At 37.7% G+C, this 20,557-nt stretch overlaps 5 protein-coding genes across 14 annotated transcripts in view; 3 read left to right on the top strand and 2 right to left on the bottom strand.

Annotated features, from left to right (window-relative positions):
- LOC107994408 (uncharacterized) overlaps positions 1 to 8,129 on the top strand; it is a 169,073-nt gene extending 160,944 nt beyond the window's left edge. For 7 of the 8 annotated variants that reach the window (XM_062074857.1, XM_062074858.1, XM_062074853.1 and 4 more), the window contains 2 exons: positions 4,725 to 4,934; positions 5,696 to 8,129. In XM_062074857.1, the coding sequence (XP_061930841.1) occupies positions 4,725 to 4,934; positions 5,696 to 6,334 (849 nt within the window). In that variant the 3' untranslated portion in view covers positions 6,335 to 8,129. The remainder of the gene's footprint in view (positions 1 to 4,724; positions 4,935 to 5,695) is intronic. The other variant, XM_062074859.1, reaches the window with a different exon arrangement.
- A 121-nt stretch (positions 8,130 to 8,250) lies between these two features.
- Positions 8,251 to 11,574, bottom strand: LOC107994353 (zinc transporter 7). The gene is made up of 2 exons (XM_017051214.3): positions 11,406 to 11,574; positions 8,251 to 10,973 (listed from the first exon to the last, which is right to left on the bottom strand). The coding sequence occupies exon 2, from the start codon at positions 10,938 to 10,940 to the stop codon at positions 9,876 to 9,878; it is 1,065 nt and encodes a 354-aa protein (XP_016906703.1). The 5' UTR covers positions 10,941 to 10,973; positions 11,406 to 11,574; the 3' UTR covers positions 8,251 to 9,875.
- Positions 11,575 to 11,684: 110 nt separating this feature from the next.
- LOC107994314 (small ribosomal subunit protein eS25) lies at positions 11,685 to 13,040 on the top strand. The gene is made up of 3 exons (XM_017051153.3): positions 11,685 to 11,831; positions 12,386 to 12,478; positions 12,722 to 13,040. Exons 1-3 carry the CDS (start codon positions 11,829 to 11,831, stop codon positions 12,983 to 12,985), a joined length of 360 nt encoding a protein of 119 aa, XP_016906642.2. The 5' UTR covers positions 11,685 to 11,828; the 3' UTR covers positions 12,986 to 13,040.
- A 318-nt stretch (positions 13,041 to 13,358) lies between these two features.
- LOC107994433 (testis-specific serine/threonine-protein kinase 1) lies at positions 13,359 to 15,584 on the top strand. Of its 2 annotated transcripts, none has more exons than XM_062074910.1 (4): positions 13,359 to 13,755; positions 14,049 to 14,222; positions 14,284 to 14,949; positions 15,039 to 15,584. In XM_062074910.1, exons 1-4 carry the CDS (start codon positions 13,672 to 13,674, stop codon positions 15,204 to 15,206), a joined length of 1,092 nt encoding a protein of 363 aa, XP_061930894.1. In that variant the 5' UTR covers positions 13,359 to 13,671; the 3' UTR covers positions 15,207 to 15,584. The 2 variants fall into 2 exon arrangements, with proteins under 2 accessions (XP_061930894.1, XP_028520902.1); XM_028665101.2 differs by lacking the exon at positions 14,049 to 14,222 and having other exon boundaries at positions 13,415 to 13,556; positions 13,643 to 13,755.
- Positions 15,432 to 20,557, bottom strand: part of LOC107994432 (unc-112-related protein) — a 36,610-nt gene continuing 31,484 nt past the window's right edge. For both annotated transcript variants that reach the window (XM_017051352.3, XM_062074876.1), the window contains exons 2-8: positions 20,139 to 20,372; positions 19,065 to 19,333; positions 18,304 to 18,723; positions 17,245 to 17,673; positions 16,886 to 17,098; positions 16,569 to 16,805; positions 15,432 to 16,480 (exon numbers count right to left, since the gene is read on the bottom strand). In XM_017051352.3, coding sequence (XP_016906841.1) covers positions 16,280 to 16,480; positions 16,569 to 16,805; positions 16,886 to 17,098; positions 17,245 to 17,673; positions 18,304 to 18,723; positions 19,065 to 19,333; positions 20,139 to 20,372 — 2,003 coding nt within the window. In that variant the 3' untranslated portion in view covers positions 15,432 to 16,279. The remainder of the gene's footprint in view (positions 16,481 to 16,568; positions 16,806 to 16,885; positions 17,099 to 17,244; positions 17,674 to 18,303; positions 18,724 to 19,064; positions 19,334 to 20,138; positions 20,373 to 20,557) is intronic.

The following is a 20,557-nucleotide window of genomic DNA, read 5'->3' on the forward strand; positions in this document are numbered from 1 at the left end:
ATAAGACGGATCACAGTTCATCCGTCCTCATCAAAAACACGTCCAACGCGTCGTTCCCTGAGAGATTTATGTTCTCACTGGGTGCTTCGTTATTCAGAATGTGTCTCGAGGACGATGCAGTCAATTTATTCGAATCCATCTCTTGTCGAAAGGACCGCTAATGGCTGCGTGGGATGGACGAAACGAATTGCTACGGAATCGGACAATTCTAGTAAGATATTGAAATCAATTAAACTAATTAATCTCTTTTTTTCTCTCTCTCAGAACGGGAACAATTTACGAAATCAACGAAATCGCACGTTTGATTCAAAAACAAGATTCCTATAAAATAAAGCTCTGAATTATGCTATTCGCGAATTCAACTGATAAATTACTTAAATTGAAAACAGAGAGAATTCTATAAATGTTTTTGCGATTGATTATATATGCATATTTGCAAATGGACCAAAAAGATTCTCTATTTATCAAAAATTCCGCCACTCGCGTATGATTCAATTTACTTAAATCTGCAAGAGTTGGCAACCCTCTAGGCGTCGCTGCATCACCGATAGCAGCTACATTGTTCCGTAACCAATTTCCCCGGGAAATAGAATACAGGAGAAATGGCGCATTAAGTGGACGAATCGATCATCGCCCACCGAGCGGAACGACCCGGCCATTACATGGAAACACTTCTTCGTCCACTTCCCTCTTCATTATCCGCGTGTGATATAAACGAGGCTGGATAATTTGCAAACTATCTGAATAATTCGATGAATTAATTAAAAAACTTTATAATCGAATCATAACTACTGCGGATTACGGATGTTTATGCAAATTTAAATTCTTATTAAAAAGAACTAGAGAGAGAGAGAGAGAGAGAGACACGAAAATTAACGACACAGACTTGTTTTATCTCGGAAATGTAAAATTTTTCATAAATAGTTTAATCAATAATTATTCGATCGTAATTATTTCGGAAATTTATTTTTCATTCGTTCCATTCATGTCATTCGTTCCGTGGAATAATCGTCGATACGAACATAAATTCTCGAGAGCAAAGAGTGGAAGCCGAAATATGGGATTCTCGGCAGCCATAAAACACCGATGGCTAGGTGCTCCCGAGGTTTTCCAACCCGCTCAACGTCGCCGGTAATATTGCTCGCGATAAATTACACGACATCCCCGATGTTCCAGCGACCTCCAACATCCTTTTCCACGATCCTGACCATCGTCTGCGGGCCTCGTTGAGAAATTTCCATGGAAATATCGTCGCTCCTCGTTCCATTATGCAAACCAATTGCTATTAAACGTTTATTCAAAACAACCTGATGATTTCCTCGATAACAAGGAAATTATCCCTGGAGGAACGTGGCCGAGGATCAATCGTCGCGACAATACCCCCTTCTTTTTCTTCGGTCTTAGTCCGCGCTATTATCGAGTACAGCAGCTCGATTGAACCGCGACCAAGAAAAAAATGTGAGAGGAAAATTAAAAGTTCGCGAAACTCGAGTTCATCTTGGCGAAATTAAAGGTAGTGAAAAAAGGAGTTTACATAATTCAATGTCGTGATTCTACGTTTTATAAAGGTGCGAATACGGTAAAGGGGAAAAAAAAAAAAAGAAAAAGAAAGAAAGAAAATAAATGTAGTTTAAAAGTAAATTTGTTCTCTCTTGAATGAAGAACTGTATTACTCTCGCAACACAACGTTCATTTGCAGACAAATAACTCTGAAAACTACGTTTGGCTACGTTTTAGAATAGAAATTATTCTCCGTTTATCAAGAATTTTATTCTTGATACTCTTTCACCCTCAATAATTGTTTCCACCCTGGAAAAGCGAAGATCCCGAGAAGCGTAGAATTCCAGCAGAATAATCCAGGATAAATTGTGCGACCGTAAAATCCTACGATGACACGACGACATCACGCGTGGAAAACAATGAGGCAGAGACGAGCCCCGGCCAGATTTAATTTAACGCACGAGAATGATTATAAACAATGCAGCTCGTTCGAGTTCCACTCTCTCGAGCGATCCACCTCTCTCTCTTTCCATTCACCCTCCCCCTCCTCTTGCCTCACTCCACTTCTGCCCCGACTGTGCGACATTATTGTTCGGCCTGTCACGATCCGGGATGATTTCCATTTAAAAAGAATCGTGCCACGGCTGCCGATTCATTGAATTTATAAGGCCACTCCGGTATTTTTCATCGACCTGACCGTTCCACGTAGCACGGAGCACAGTATCAACGATCCCCTGGGCGAAAAACAATTTTCAAACACGACGCGGTTGTCGGCCATCGTTCTCTCCGCAATAAACGATGTCGCCCATATCCCCTCCCCAATGTTTTCGCCCCGATTCTCCAGACAGAAGTTGAAACCGAACCGTGGAAACGAGATAGTTTGTTACCATTTCTGTACGAGAACTGGCTCGATGTTTTAATCATTAATAATACTGAAAAAAAACGAATGAAAAACGGGAGGTGATTTGTCCTTTCGTTGCGCGGAATAATTAACGTTCGTCGTCGGGAAGTTTCGAAATGTTTGCTCTGAATTTCGTGGATAATCTTTGCACTTTGTAAAGTTAATAGAGAAGAAACTATCGAACTGTATGGTAAATGTTAAGAATGTTAATCGTCGTCGATTGTTTCATTCTGAAGAGATTTCGTTGTGTTTCGTTTGCAGTTGAGAAGAAGGAAGGGGAAAAAAAAAAGAAAAAATTCTGTCGCGTCGATAAAAAATAAAGGAAGGTTCATTACATTCGCCGAGGATCGTAATCGTGCATTCCTTCGGCATTTGGTTGGTCGACGCCGTCCATAATTTTGACCAATTTTCTCAGCGTTATTCAAGCCGGGCCACGAAAACTGCCTTCGTAAATCACACGATCCTCGTCGTTGAAATTATTTCATGCGGAAAAAAGGGCTGAATGCCTCTGGAATCGGGCGTGAGGTAAAAAATTCTCCCGAAAAAATTCAAATTCGCATCTCCTCTGGCACCTCCAACGGCCTCGATCCTCGCAAAACCTCGAATCCTATAAAGCTAGCACCTGTCTGACAAAAAAAAGACCTCGCAAGATAGCGAAAGGATTAGCTGCGAGACAGAGAGAAAAAGCGTCCTACGTAATACGTTTCGTGGTAAAAAGACAATGACACCTTTTTTTTGCGGTCGAAAGAATTAATTTCGGTGGAAAACCGACAAAATAGAAGAGACCGATTAAAATAGCGCGCGGCTACTTGTTGCGCCGATTATCGAGTAAACATTTTTTAAACGACGAGTCGAATATGCGAGTATTTGAAGCGGTGGCGCGCAACCTTCATAAAATATTCCTCCTGATCGATATCCCGTTTTAGCTCTATCTGCGGAACAAACGTTGCGAACTTCGATTCGTAACCCCAAATCTCTGGTGGAATGTCGATTGTTTCAATCGTGGCCACGATTCCCTCCTGATTCGAAACGCAATTTTCCATCAAAACTGCCTTTCTGCCGTTGCTCTCCCCTTCGTGCTCGGTTTCCACGAATCACGCGAGATCCCAGAGGAGTGATCACGATTCCGTTACGCACATCCATGATCCTCTCAAGTTAAAACGAGGGGGAGGCTTGGTTCGCGATCGATTCGAACGAGAAATCGATATCGTGTCGCGCTCAATTATCCGAATCCGTGACGATTCTAATTGGGTCACGCTATTTCGATATCGTTGCGGATAGATCCTGAGGAAAGTTCGGACGCTCACGTTTCAAAGGAAACGAGAGGATCTCGAGATTTTACTGCTTCTACCTTCCACCTTCCTGGCTCTCTCGTGGACTTGCTCTCGTCTTTCGTGGACTGATCGCATTATGCGTTCCATTCGAGGCAAACGAATAGTTTACGGAGGCAAGCGACTCCGCAACTCGATTCGCAAACTCGATTTCGAGATTAGTCGTAGCCTTGTTAGCTTTGGCTTTATCGATGCAGCTTCGACGCACGCGATCCTGTAATCTCACCATTCATTGTTCCACGTCGTACACGTCGCTTTGTTCCCGTCTCATTGCAGGAATAATGTAATACCGCGAGCGATTTCGACGTCGCGACGCTCGGGAGAACCACTTTCTTCGCTTAGCGCGGGAAACACGCATTAATAATGGAGGGCGAGGCGATCAAAGGATCTTCGAGATCTGACTTAGATATTCTCTCGATGATTAAATCAGATGGGGTTAATTTGTTGGATCAATCCGATAATGCGATTAATTAATTAATAATGTATTGACAAATTTTATCTAAATTTTTGAAATTTTAAATATAATTCATTTTATGTGGAAAATTATATTTTCCGATTTTGTGATTTAATTCTTTAAGAAACTTTAACTCTTTATTGTTTAAATTTTCAAATTGATTCGTCAATTGGAAATTTGAATAAAGAGATTTTTGAATTATGTAAGTGATTTTCAAAGAATGTGACTTTCGACCGATTCCTAAACCTTCTATATTATCTATATTAAATATCTCCTAAACTTTCGCGTCAAAAAATTATTTCTTAAGAAACGATATTCCTTCTACGTAACTGTATTTTCATGCAAAATCAAATTTTTATGAATATCAACTAAAAAAAAAAGTAACAGAGAACCATCCTAGATTTTTGTATCTTTTTTTCATTCCATAAATCTCTATATATTCAAATTTTCTATGCATAAATATTAACCATCAAATGTGTTGAATTTCCCCACTCGTAAAATAAACGTAAAACGAAGAAAAATACCACGAATGTTCCAGGAATCGGACAGTCTGGCGGTGTTTTCCGAGCTACTCAGATACACGAGCGTCCGCGAATTGAGCCTGTGCAACGCCCGGCTACATCTGGCCGTTCACGAGGGTCCTTTGGCGAGATTAGGTCGTAGGGACGATGCAGGAGCGGAGTTGCTCAGAGCTGCGCCTCCTCCCGCCTGTCCCGCCATTGTGTTTCTCAGGCTGGCCGGTTTTCAAGTAAGTAATCCCGGATGAAAAGTATCCTAGCCCAGTTTCATCCGACTTTCTCGAGCTCCGAGTTTTGACTATCGCGACGAATTAGATCAGCGACCATGTTTGAGGAGAGTCAAGTGGCTCCCTTTGTGCCGTGAATAGAGAGGCTAATTGGACCGTATTATCGAAATGTTCAACCTACCTAAGACATCTCGTAAGGATGAAAGCGACTATTCCATTCTCAAAGGGGATCGTTCGAGGATAAATACTCGTATAGTGAAACGATGCGAGGTAACGATGCGTCACGTTCAACGAGAAGTCGTGTCGACGTATCGAGTTCCCGAAGGATTCGACGCAACACGACACATTCGAGACACTCCACTCCAGTTCTCGAATCGGTCGATTCGTAATTCGAGGCCGACGATGATTCGTTTGCGGTTTGCGACCAGCGGCCGTCCAAACCACGATAGATAGATTATTCGTCCTGTTAGGGAAACCGGTCTCGAGTGCTCGGTTACGAAGTAAATCCGCGTTCGATGTTACGCTCTTCGATTCGTTACGTAAAACTTTGGTAAACAACACGCTTCCTTAAGGCGGATCCTATGAATTTTCTGCTCGTCTATTCCTATTCTTATTCTCCTCCTCGTCTATTTCTATTCTAAGAACGATCGAATTCGATCCATCCTTCGAACGTTTCTTCGTTACTCGATGCTTTGATCTTTTTTTCTGGTCGAAAGAGAAATAGAAAGATAGAAGCGATGCATAATTGTTATTTCTGATTTCAGGTGACAGTGAACGATCGTTTGGCGCTTCGAGGGCCGCTTCTTTTGCCATTCCTCGCCGGTTTCACAGCCCTCAGCGAGCTCGATCTCTCGTTGGACAAATCGACCATAGGAGGCAGTAGCGGATCATTGCTGTTCATCGATGACAAAATCCTTCAACAATTCTTCGCCTGCTTCTCCTCCCACTTCAAGAATCTACAGTCCCTGAGGATTAACTTTTGGCGGATCACGTTGGAGGACAGCGAGAAGACGATGAGGCAGATCGCCAAGTATCTGAAATTGTGCAACCTGAGCTTCTTAAAGGCGAATGGATTGATCGTGACCGACAGCGCGAAGAAGGTGCAAATGGAACACGTATTCGTGCAAACGATCCTGACACATCTGCAGTACTTGACGTGGCTCTGTCTGGATGGAGTGGATCTCACGGAATCGCAGGCTTCCAGTATCGGAAAATGTGTTAGAGATCGGTTTCCGGGCACCTCGTTGGAGATCAGTGCCAAAGACGTGCACGTAAAGTCGGTGAAAGCTTTGGTGGCCGCGATAGAGGAGGGTGGAAGGGCGGAAGTCGTGTACACCGGTGGGTCGAACTGCAGACTGAAGATCACTAAAGTCCAGAAAAGTAGCAAAGGTAAAAAGAAGTGAAGATTCGGTTGGAGAATTCTTGGTTGTCAACGACAATTGGAAAGTTCGTAATTGTTCGATCACGGAAGAATGTGGCCGTAGAAAAATAACGATTGGAATTTGATCCGTAGATGAATGAAAATATAGAGATGGCAAACGTTCGAAATAGGGGGAGGGGATGATTGGTTGCACGTGATTCCAGGATAATCCGTAAATGATCCGGTGAAACGGATCTTGGAAAGAGAGAGGCTAAGAGAATGTTTTAGGATGAGAATAATGTAGATTTAGAAAGATACGAGATCGTGTTAGCCGTAAGAGGCATGTAGAATAAGAAGAGTACTCACACGAGGAAGAAAGACGTGAAGAAGGAGAGGAAGAAAGGAATGAAGCCAACACTTTGTGGATTTTCGTCTTACTGTGATTTCCTTTTCTGCGCGTCATCACTTTCCTAACGATATAGATCCATAGATCGTAGCATTATTAGCTCGAGCATTATTCTCGATGGTCCGTTATACGCAGAAATATGTTGAAATCGTACACAAGGGTGGGTAAAATATATATATATATATATATTCTTTCAACGAGAAAGAATAAATAAAACGAGATAAAAATTTTAGCAAGACCAATTATACATACACATACGTATTATCGAAAGATATTTAAAAAATAAAAAAAGAAAAAAAAATAATAATAAAAAAAGAGGCTGTTGCAACTAGATACGTTCGTTGTTGTTAGATGGACTGTAAAATATGATTCAGAGTAATATATTATTATTATTGTCATTATTGCGATTATTATTATTATTATTCTTACGATTACTAGTATATTCTGATCATGATTATTAAATGTTACGATCGATTGAATTGCAATCGACGATCCATGAGTGAAATGGCTTTACCGGATGGCGTGTTGTTGGAAATTTGAAGAAATTTTATAAATTATATTCTATAGTAGTGGGTAGAAAAGAAAAAAATACGTATCCAGACAGTAAAAGAGAGACGTCCTCGGATTTTGAATTCTATTGTACACAATTAAATAGAAAATAATGGTTATTGTATAATAAGGAATGAAGAACGAAATAAAAAAGCAACAAAAAATACTTACTTTTTGCGATTAAAAGAGAACGTGCGACACTCAACTGCCAAATCGTAATTATAGATTTTATTCGCGAGTATCGATATTATATCAGGAATTTGTTATTTTCTAGAATAAGCGCGATACGATGATTTCTATCCATCTATTGCCGAATTAAAACGCAATGTGTGATTTTCTGCTGTCCCTTTGCCAACAAAAAAGCAGAAATACGATACTGCCATATACCTTGAAGAAATGAAAATAATGATTAAAAAGAAAATAAGAAAAAAAATACGTGAAACAAACCAACGAGTAAGTTCGATCAGCTTTTGTTCAGCTTTGTGCAAAAAAGCAATTCCACGGTCGTTCGATTTTTTGTACAATTAGTGAGAAAACGTAATTTTTGATTCCCTTTTATGGTCCACTTTAGATAGGCAGGTATAGCCTCGCAGGGACAAAAGTTCCACACGATTTTTCATTTTTGATAGTTTGCTATGTACATAAGACACCGCAAAAGATAGAAGGCATCAAAGGTACGATCTGCAAATTTTGTGAGGCCATTTAAACTACTAATTCGAGTGGTGAAAGACTGAAGCTGACACCATACGCGCGTAAGTACATTGTTCAACGCATCCAAGATCGCTTTATCGTCTGGAATCAGTTTCAGTAATTTTATTATAAATATTTATGTATTTATATGTGTATACATATCCTTCAAATAAATGTAATATGTGTTTGAAAATTTGTTGCAAAGATGATTTCCCATATCGATAAAAATACATGTATATGATCTTGATAAATTTTCTATTTCATAAAAAGATGTTATTTATAAGAGGATTTTGTATGAATATGGAAGTCGAAAATTATTATAAGCATTTTTCTTTATTATTTACATTTTAGAAGATTACTCTTCTGAATTTTTTATTTATACAATCATGTTAATAAAACATAACAACGTTGACTTTCATCTCGGAAATTATATCGCTCTTCGTAGAAGTAATTGCATCAGATAGAACTGCAAATAATTCGATCATTTCAGTGTACAATGGTACAGCAATTCGATAGAAAAATTACTCTATATTATCACTAAATATTCTAATTTTTTCATTTCATTCTATCGATATCTACATTTTGGCCTATATCATCACAATCTCAAATATACAAATAATATACCTTGACTATAATGGAATGTCCTGGTCGTACTTAAAATTTATGTTTACAAATCTGTCGTTAATTCTAACTTCGTAATTTGTCTTGAACAATGTATTACAGCATTAATAAAAAACGATGAAAAATTTGGCTGACATTTTGCACTAAGTGCATATGTTAGACCATGCTTTCTCTATGAAACATTTTATTTCATTTCAATCGCTTTCTACTTTGAATGAAGTGATAAAAAAATTCCATTGCTATTAAAATTTTACTTTTAAAAAACTTCTTATAGCATATTTTGACATTCGCAATTTGTTTAAAGAATATTCATCAATAATAATGATATTTCGTTAATATAAATATATGTATATTGCCATAAAACGATCTTGTACGTATTAATTATTTATTTAATATCGATTAGATAAATCCACTTAATGTGGACAGTACGTCAAAAGTACAATTTATTTAAGGAAAGCACAATTTCAAACATAAGAAAATTGTTTTATATATTACACTTTATATATAAACTTATATTTATATATAACGTATATTTCACATTTTCTGTATAATAATGACTAGCAGTCTACAGCTGCTTATAATATAATTTGATGATTTTCTTCTATTTTGCACACATTTGACCATGAAATTTGAATTTTTTTGTAAATAGATATTTTATACAAAAAATAATGCAGTAATAAAGGTAAGATAAAAACATTTTTATAATTATGACTTCAATTAATTATAAAGGTAAAAAATGTAATTTGATGTATCTTTAATATTTTAAAATGTTAAATGCATTATAATATAGACTTCTATAGATAATATAAAATATTATTTAAGATTTTGTACAATACATAGTACAGGATCAAAGTTGTAAATAAAAATAAACTACAATTTCATGAAATAATGATATACATACACATATATATATATATATATATATATCATTAACTAGAACAAATATCTATATTTACAACAATAAGATAAGAAAGAAATGAAATCAATGATTTTTATTCATGGTGGACAAGTCAAAAATGCATTAACTTTTGATCATAAGACTTATTTTCTTAATAGGATCCTATGTCACATAATGTGATGTCACATAAGTCTGGTAAGTCTTTTCACTTTTTTAAAAGATTTAAACAGATTTTTAAATAATCTGCAACCCAAGATGATATTCACTGTTACTTAGAACAAAATATCTGCACAATTTTAAAATGGCAAAAATATTTTGCACAAGTGCAATATTTCTTGCTTGTTTCTGACAAACTCCACAAATAAATACAGTTTTGGAGCACTTGTATGAACACTTAATGACATGCATAGTTTTCATAGATCACATAGGTGCATAATCTAATTGAACAGTTAAATGCCTTACTCCAGCAGCTTGAAAAATCATCTGAGTGTGTGCTACAACATATTTAGGCTCTACTGTTCTGGCAACTTCCAATTTCAAGCACCCAACATACACATCTGAACAAAGTGTCCAGAAATGTGGTTCTTGCACACTATATACTCCAGCTAATTGTGTCACTTTGTTATAACACTGTGGTAAAATATGATCCAATGCAGCTGGTTGTCTTTGCATTAAAATTTCCCATGAATCTTTCATTAAAGAAAGCACACTTAAAACTATCAATACTGATATCAGCATAGAACAAATTGGATCAGCTATAAACCAACCGAATAAACGCATCAGTACTGCTGATATAATTACACCTACAGATCCAAGAGTGTCTGCTAAGATATGTAAGAAAACTCCTTTCATAATCTGAGAATTTGTACCACTGAAGGAAGGATCAATTTCTATATCATGATGATCATGACTATGACTGTGGTTTAAATGAGATTGTGTATGACTTCCATGAGAATGGGAATGGGAATGACCATGTCCCATTCCATGACTATGTCCATGTCCATGACGAAATACATACATTCCTACTAAATTGACTATTAATCCCATAATGGATACAACTAAAAGTCTTTCGTGTTTAATTTCTGGAGGTTCAATGGCTCTTTCCACAGCTTCAGACATAATGAAAAGAGCAATAAAGAATAAAAGCAGAGCATTGACAAATCCTCCTAAAACTTCTGCTCTGACGTAGCCATAAGAATATCGTTCATTTGCTCTCCACTTTGTAATAACTGATGCAGCCAAACCAAATAATAAGCCAGTACAATCAAAGAACATATGGAAACTATCTGATATTAAACCCAAACTGTTTGTCCATATTCCATACATTAATTCAATGCAGGCAAAGGATAAATTCAATAAAAGAAATAAAAATAAATTTCTAGTATTTTTGTCAGAAAATATCAAACGTTTCCATCCTAATAATTTCTCCTTTATTCTACTGCCAAGGTTTCTTGAATCTTTGTGTGAAAGAGGAAGCATTTTCATAAGCACAAGGTTGTTTCAGTAATGAAGTTTATCCTAAAAATAAAAAGTAATTTTTTATTATATTAAAACTTTTCATATGTTAATTCAATTTTTATAAATGAAAATTTTAATTATATTTATATTTACACATTAATACAAATACATATTAATGCAAACATTTAAATATTAATCTTGTGTATCAAGAAAAATATTTATATTATAAGACCAAAAATATGTTAAGCATATAACAAACATAAAACTGATTAACGATAACCTCACTTATCTGTTAATATTTGTTAATCGGTAATTATTGTATATACGTATTATAAATCAGTTTTAATCTGAGATTAATTGTCACGTTGTTAAACTATTTCATCAATTCGTTCAATATCAATACACGTAGAATAAAAACACATATGACACGTCGCAATAAGTGAAAGGTATCTTAACCTCATATAAAAATAATGATCAAAAAAAATAAATTACCTTTTTGTATAAAACTAAATATAAAAGGATATCTGTGATTGATTAAACTATACGAACGATATTCTTAACGTGAATACATTTTGTAAACGGGTCAAAGATGTGAAAAACCGGGACTCGAAAACACACAGCGTAGCGCCATGCTTCACACGCTACAGCCACTCCTGAGTGACTGACAGTCTGATTCGTGATTGCTCGAAACACGTGTACTGCGTTATATGAATTCATCTCAATAATTTTATAATATAAAAAATAATTTTACTCGAATAACTATTTATTTAACTATTAATATGTCATTTTTTAAATTTTTAATTCTTTTAGAAATAATATTTATTAATGTAGTGAATTGTAGATAGCGCTGAATGTAACGAGCATTCAAAATGGCGATATACGCACTTCCCTTTTCTTTCATAGTCGACAGCCATCATGGTGAGTATTTGCGAAAGAAATGTTTTAATTATGTTTTAATAATATTTATCTTAAAAATTTCGTAATAAAAATTACTTTTTTATATAATGCAGTGATATTATTTCAAGAATTAATTTACAAGTTTTGTATGAATTTTATATATACCTAAGTAGATAACCTTTCTCTATAATTTCATCCACATGGTGTATGCGTATAATGCAAAAAAGATATCTTATTTGAATATCATTATATTCAATTGAAGTATGTTTTCGTTATCTTTATAGAATTATATTAATTTTTATGCATTATATATAATAAAAAATATTGTTTTCATTAAGAAATCATAACTTCTCTTGTTGTCTCAATGTTTTGTTGACATTGTGAAGAATTATTGACAAAATAATTATTTACGAATTAATATTTTCTTTGATTAATTATTGTGATGATTAAAACTCATTCTTGATTAAATTCATGATAGTATAATATTGATTTAATGAGCCTGATCAATATATATTATTTAATTATAATATTTATTTTTTTGTAAATATTTGTTATAATTTCATTTAATGTTTCAGCCGCCTAAAAAGGATACAAAAGGATCTTCAAAACAACCACAAAAAACACAAAAGAAAAAAGAGGGAGGATCTGGTGGCAAAGCCAAGAAAAAGGTTAGTATCATAGTTATTGCAGATAGTTATCATAAATATTTATTTATTTATTAGAGTAATAATTTATAAATATAACTTTATAAAATAAAATATTATGTGATGAATACTTATAAGCTTGATAAATCATGGAAGTAAAAAGCTGATTTAATGAGCCTGATATATATATATATATTATAATAAATAAATTTAAATAAGTGAACATGAATATATTTTAAATTTTTTATTTATATTTTTTTATCGTAGAAGTGGTCCAAAGGAAAAGTACGTGACAAGTTAAACAATCAAGTATTGTTTGATAAAAGCACATATGAAAAATTGCTGAAGGAAGTACCACAATATAAATTGATCACACCATCCATTGTTAGTGAAAGGTTAAAAATTCGTGGATCACTTGCAAGGAGAGCATTGATTGAATTGCAACAAAAGGGACTTATTAAACAAGTTGTACAGCATCATGCACAGTTAATTTACACACGTACTACTAAGGGTGACGATCCAGCTGCGTAATTTGTTTTTACGCAATGTATAATACCATTTAATAAAAAACATCTATAAATATAAATATTGATTTATTTCAAATCAAAAATAAGAATGATACATCGCAAAAATGAAAGGTATCTTAATTTTTAATCATGTCTTAACCTATTAATCGAATTAGAAAAAATATATAATATATTTATAAAATATACCGTGTGTTTTTAAATGTATTATGTACGACGTGAATATGCTTTAAAATCGAATCTAAGTATGGCGAAATCGCACTCGCGAATCGATCGTTTGTTGTTTTTAAATATAATGGCTGTGTTCGAATGAGACACGGATCTTTTCCTCTGCCCCGTTCCGTACCAGGTACAAGCTGGTGTCGCTCAAAATTCTAGTGCACGCAGCCATTTGAAATGACAGAACGGTTCCCCGACTCGGGTTCATCGACGTGATATTCAGCGAGGCGTCCTTCGGCTCCTTGCGGAGCGCGAATTGCAGATCTCTAACAACAAAATTGATCAAATCACGTTCAAGGAAGGTGCGGGTAGACGTTTCAAAGGGGGAAAACTTGTCAGCGATATAGAATAAAAAAGAAGTAAGTTTTAGGTGTAAAGGAACGGAAGAAGAAGAAAGGGTGTGCAAAGAAGAAGAAAGAAAAAAGAATCAGTTATCTGTTATCAGGATCCGAAGTCCAATGAAGATCCACTGGCATGGCCACGCAACTCAGCCCCCGAAATTCGGAGGTGAACGCTCTTGAGCAGCGGGGCTATCTTATTGGCAAAAAAATCGGACAGGTTATTTACCTCCAACCCTGTATTCCCTACCTGTTCGTTAACCTCTTTCATTTCTCCTCTACCTGCTTCTTACATTCCTTCTACAATATTGCGTCGTTTGTTTCTTTTTAAACTGTAGATTCTCTCTCAATTACTCGTGTTCTCATTTCTTTCGTTGAACGATTACTCGTTTTTTTTCTTTTTTTTTTTTTTTTTCATTTTTTTTTTTAACTTTATATTTTTTACTTTTTATAACTTGAATTGTTTTTATTTTACCGGAATAATTACTCTTGAAGGCAAACTGGAATTTTTAGGGCTCGTATGCGACCGTACACCTGGCCGAATATGTGGACGGGACGAGCTCAAAGAAATTGCGATTAGCCTGTAAGATATTCGACAAAGAGAAAGCACCGCTTGATTTCCTCAACAAGTTCTTTCCTCGTGAACTCGAAATCCTTACAAAGATCGAAAATCCCCATATCATTCAAGTAAGATGTCCATACAAAAAGAACAATACGTTACTTAACATTGGATAAAAAAAAATTACAGGTGCACAGTATATTACAGCGTGGTCCAAGAGTGTTCATATTTATGCGTTATGCGGACAATGGTGATCTCCTGGACTTTGTAAAACGGAATGGTGTTGTACCGGAACAACAATCAAAACTCTGGTTCAGACAGATGGCTTCCGGTCTGCACTATCTTCATGGAAAAAATATCGCCCATCGTGATCTTAAATGCGAGAACATTTTGTTATCCAGGAAGTTCAATGTGAAGCTTGCAGACTTTGGTTTCGCGAGATTCTGCGTTGACCATGAGGGAAGGCGCGTTCTTAGCGAGACCTATTGTGGCTCCGCGGCATATGCAGCACCGGAAGTTGTTTCCGGTACCCCCTATAACCCGAAACTGGCCGACGTCTGGTCGCTTGGGATAATCCTATTTATCATGCTAAATGCCTCCATGCCTTTTGACGATTCGAACTTGAAGAAGCTGTTGAAAGATCAAATGTCGAGGAACTGGATGTTTCGATCGCGAGTGCGGGAAACAGTTTCTGCGCTTGCAAAGAGCATTGTTAAACATATCCTAGAACCAGATATTACTTTAAGGTTAACATTGGAAAGGGTTCTAGGCCACGAGTGGGTACGCACTAAAAAGGAGAAGCCTGGATCTCTTACCGGTCGATTAGTACATTCAGCACCGCCTATTCACGCACAGGTGGTTGATTATTTACATTTACAATAAGAAAAAAAAATTTTAATATATTTTGCGTTCCCATGTTTTTCGATTCTTTTAATTTATATTAGACTTGTGGAGGTGGAGGAAATTTAGTCGGGGCAGGAGCTGCAGGTAACGTACCCGTGGTATTAAGAGGTCTACCTTCGTTCAAGAATGCTGACAATCAAAATCATGGTAATGCCGTAAAGTCTACGGACAATCCGGGTAAAGATACACAATTGTCCGCCATTGAGTGAAGAAACATGGGACCGACAAGGATGAACCAGCGTCGTTCGTACGTCGAACGTCGACGAACACACGAATGTTTATAATATATTTTTTTACTTTCCTGATTATTGTTGATCTATACATGGTTTTTAATAACGCATTCTTTTAATAAAAAAATATCACTATCAATTTTAATCGTGGCTAAAATTATGTGAACAGCAATTTACTATAAATCGGAAATAAATCTAAAAAAATGATAATAATTAAATTTATTGTACAACTAGTATCTATCAATATACAAAACTATAATTTTTACACGTTCGAAAACGTGATATAATATAAGAAGATAATATGTAACGGTACAAGTAAATATTTTTAATATATATAGTTTACATTAAAACAACAAATAATTTACACAATTTAATATAATCTTCGCGTCTAAGTCAATCTCGCTCAGCATAGCACCCCTGATGTTAAAACTACACGTATATTTTGCCTGAAAGAGGTTGACTTGACGAGAAAAAAAAATTATAAAGAATATTATCTAATGAGGTTGAGTCTAGAGGGCAGCTCGAATATAACATGCTTATCTGTAAAAATATTAATTAGTTCGTGATCTTCAACAACATTGCGTGTAGAAAAGGGCGCGGTTTAGTCTGATCGAATCTTGTGCGTGTTTTATATTAATGTTCTACGTAACAAGACATCAGTAAATATTATTTTGTGATCATATACAAAATTCGCTATTAACCCGCTAAATTGCTTTACAAACTTTTTTTATCTTCAGGTTACAATGGTTCGACCTTCTCGTACTTCAGGTGAACGATTAATTCGCTAAAAACGATTAATTTCCTATATGAAATAAAAGTTACACTCTTAATGAGCGCGGCAATTGTATACAAACGATACAATTTCTCTATTTACAAATACTTTAACAAAACATCTAAAGTTATATTTAAGTATTTTTTACAAATGTCAACCAACGTGTCTCGTTGTTTCTCAGATCAGAGCTTTTCGTTTCCACGTATGACAACAAATTATGCTTCGATAAATGTAAGTTTTTTTTTAAAGAAATATCATCTCATAAATTTCTCACGACTCGTTAAACCCATCCACCGGTTAGTTTATGAAACATCTCTTCATTCAACGTTTGATTTGCCTCCTTCGATCGCATCGACAAAAATATATATCCACCGATGAACTCGTGAACAACTTTACAATCTGCGGACTGACACTCAAAGATAATATTCTCTTCTTCGAATTGGACCATCATATGTTTCACTTCCCAGTTTACGTTCCATGCCTGTACAAATAAGATATCGATAACAGAAAATCTTTATCCAGAGCTAAAATTTCCTCTAACTGTTTCTATACCAAATCGATCCGCTTACCTTCATCGTGTTGTATCTCCAAGTTTTCAAGTGATCACCACTGTGCAACTCCATCCGCATCAGCCTATTATTAGCGATACCCAACAGTTCGTCCTTGCTCTTCGCAGTGAATCTGACTACGAACAGAGAGATCCCATACTCGGGAAGAGATTGCCAGGCTTTGATGTAATTCAATTTGGCCTCGATCAAAGGTAGATCCTTAACGTTGGCGTGTGCTTCTAAAATCCTCTGGACCAACTACGGGAAACGAAAGATGAATTTAATCAAAGTGAATAAAGGATCGTATATAAACATATATATATATATATGAAACGTACCTTTCCTTTGAACTTTTTCACGAATCTGGGAGCAACATAATCCTCGGGCACGATATCAAGAGCGTTTGGATTGATCGCAGGTGCAGGGGCGGGCCTCTGCAATTGCAAGAAGGCAGTGATACTGTTTACCTCGCTTTCGTAAGAAGCGTCTGCGAGGGAGCGACCCTTGGCTGCTAATCTACACGCTGCCATCCATTTAGCATATTGCTGTTCCTGTAATAGTTAACAGAGAATTTAATAATTTTCATCCAGTGATCAGTAATCGATAATTAATTTCAACTAGTCGCTAGAGAAGAATTTAATTAAATTCAATTGCGTATGTTGGCGTAGACGAGGGCAGGGCTAAATGATAGACTCACGTTGTCGCATCTGATCCACATCTCGGTCATGCCCTCGGCACTAGGCACCTCCAACCTGATTCCATAGCGACCTTGCGAGAGATGGACATCGGGCGTGACCTCGCATCCACGCAAATTGATCACGTGGGCAGGCGACTCGGTACTGTTCGTCTCCTCCCGGCTCTTGTACAGTCTCAACTGAAGGTCCCTGCACGTGACCCAATAGCGTTTAAACGCCTTCAAGGTGAAACGTTTGGGCTTCAAGAAACGCAGGTAGTCGCACAACTCGGGCACTTGAGTGATGTCGCTGGGCCCGTTACTGATATTACTGCCCTCGAGGGTCACTTGGAGATCCGTCAAGGCTGCGTCAATGTCATCCTCGATCGGGGAGGCGGCGCCATTGCTGTCGTAACTCGGCTGCGGTACACTCGCCTGAAGATTCACTTGCACCTGCGACACGGAATACAAATGTGACCGACGCCCATCTTGCTTCTACCTTGGGATACGAGCTTTTCTCTTCTCTCCTTTTCTTTTTTTTTTTTATCCGATAACCGTGACGCGATTAATCGAGAAACCGGTAGGCGGCGTATCGGAAAAACGACGCGAATGTTTTCTCGATTCGATTTAAGGAAACGAGATTTGCATACGAGAAATAAACTGTGCGCGCGGAGGCGATTTATCGTAGGGGCGTAGAATGCCTTTAATTGGCCAACTTCCATGCGATCAAGCTTGCTCCGTCGCAACTTTACTTTCTATCTATTTTTTTTTATTCTCTAATATTCTTTTTATCTCGATAACCCGATCCTTTCCTCAATTTCAGGAACGAGTCCTAAAGCTGCGAGCTCTCGTGTCATCGCCAACTATTTCCGTTCCATCGTTCACCGAGACCAATTCTGGACGTATATATAGATCGATCCGGTCGACGAGGGCCGGATGTTTGGATCGTGAAAACTTTAGCCGCGTAAACAGTCGCGCAGCTGGCCCATCCTAGCGTGGTACCGCGCGAATACCAGCAACCGGAAAGGGTTAATGGAACTGTTACATCTGAAAGCTGTATGAGGGGAGAAATGTGTAATATACCTGCAACGCAGCGAACATGAGCATCTCCTCCTCGGTGCAGTCGATTTCCTCGGCGAGCAGCTGCCATTTGGCCTGCTCGTAAATCATGTTGATCCTGACAGCGTCGGTTTTCGGGTTGAGGTCGTAGAACGAATAGAACTTGAACTTCAACCTGAGGGTGTCGAATTCGCGTATTCCCTGCTCCATGATCGACAAGGATGAATCGAGCCAGGCAACGTTCATTCTTGCGCGCTCCACAAGATTCTTCGGCCTGATCAACTTTGCCCTCACCTCAGGCGAGATGGTGGCAGGACTCTGGGCCAACGACTCGGACAATCCACCGTTCAACACTTCTAAACTCATGGTACTGTTGTTTGCATTGAACGAGCCGGTGCTACCGAAACCTGACGAGTTGTTGTTCCTCTTCCAGGTACCGGTTTGCTGGAAGAAACCCAATCAAACGTGAGTCCGCGTTGGTACGTCGGGCCAACAAGATTGTGCTCGTAACCGAGCAATAAATACACCATAATGACCACCGCCGGTTGGAAAAACGACCCTCTCGCGAGAAGCAAATTAGTTTTCTGAACGATTCCGTAAGCGGTAATGATAGGCCAATATCGATAAATCATAGCCACGGCAATCGGGTCGGTCGGGGGATTATTTATTACCATAACAGGTCCGGCTCTCTCTCAACAGATACTTTCGATCCTATCTTCTCCTCTATCTTTGGATTTAGATCCACGACAGTGCGTTTAAATCTAGAGATTCGTCGTAGTACTCACCGAGACGGGCGAGCTGATCGGCGTGCTGTGATTTCTGTTGTTGGGTGTGACCGGCGCGCACATGAAAGGGCTGCTCTGATCCAGGCTACCCGTCGATCCCCTGGGACTTTGGCTCACCGGAATGAACGTGTTCGTATCCGCTGGAACGTTCCAATGCCCGTTCTTCTGGTTCTCGATCTTCTTCTTAGCCGGCAGATCTTTCAAATTGTATTTCAGATGATTCGGCTCGAGCGGTTTACAGAATGACAACTCCTCTGGATGCCTGATGCCTAAATTTTTCATCGTCGATAAAAAATTTCGTTTTATATTGTCGTTTCAATCTATCGATTCATTCGAATATATCGTTTCGCAATATAATGCGAAACGGTTTGATGAAATTAACATGCATTTTTTTTGTATTTTTTTCACGGTAATTTGTTTGTTCCAAGAAAATAACTAAATGGCTGTTCGTTACCATGTCTATTTACGAGTATGACACGAGTCAGGCTATCGACGAGGTCATCTGTCCGCGACAGTATGGACAAAAAACAAGTAAGAAGACGTAATAACGGTTACATCAACGCAAATAAATTAACTCGACGCGTTTGAAATTTCTTCGTCATAGTTTTTCTTCTCTTTTTCTTCTTACGTATACGTATAATAATAAGTCGATTACATCACGAAATCGTGATTAATTATCCTTTCCAGATCGCGCTACTCGAAAAAAGTATATTCTCGACCGGTATTTTTCCAAGTTACTTAAAGCAAGGCGACGCGATACAATGCCTTCATTATCGCGGCGAACCACTTCCTTGATTAAAAAAGCTGGCCGTTAGAATAGCCACGCTCGACTTGACTCGCACGAAGACTCCCCGTGACCTTCGCGTGACTGCGAATTTAACAATTTTATTTCATTATCGGGACTAATTAGCACCGTTGTCTCACCGTGCGAACTAACCGTTCTAATCCTGATTCGCGTTAACCGCTTTCGAAGGAATCCTTGCGGATTCGAAATGAATCGAGTTCGTTCAATGCCGTTATATTCGATCCATGTACGACGAAAATGAGGAAAAATCTTCAAGGAGAAAATCTCACCCAATTCCTTGCATAAATTAATCACGGCGTTGAACGTTTTCACAGAGAAGTCGACCTTGCAATCGAGGCAGCGCATATCGGGCAGTTGGACTCTCAGAGTTTTGTGCATCGGTGTGAAGTGCAGGAGGGCATCGGCGGCGACTCCATACTGGTCCAGAGTGCTTCTCGTTCTCGTCAACCAGTGATTCCTCTCCGGCCACCATAACGCGTGATCCGACCAGTCCATGGCGATGTCTGCGTACACACAGAACGAAATGGATTATTGAAAATATTGTCGCTCTTATCGTTTCATCACGCGTCGATTCCATTTTACGAAGATGGACACGGTCGATTGTTTAATGCTTCTTAAACGGAGGTAAGGCAACCGTCAATTTACGTCAATGAAGATCCAACGAGACGGCGTGTGTTTATTCCCTTCG

Source organism: Apis cerana, linkage group LG5 (assembly GCF_029169275.1).
Source record: "Apis cerana isolate GH-2021 linkage group LG5, AcerK_1.0, whole genome shotgun sequence".
NCBI lineage: Eukaryota > Metazoa > Arthropoda > Insecta > Hymenoptera > Apidae > Apis > Apis cerana.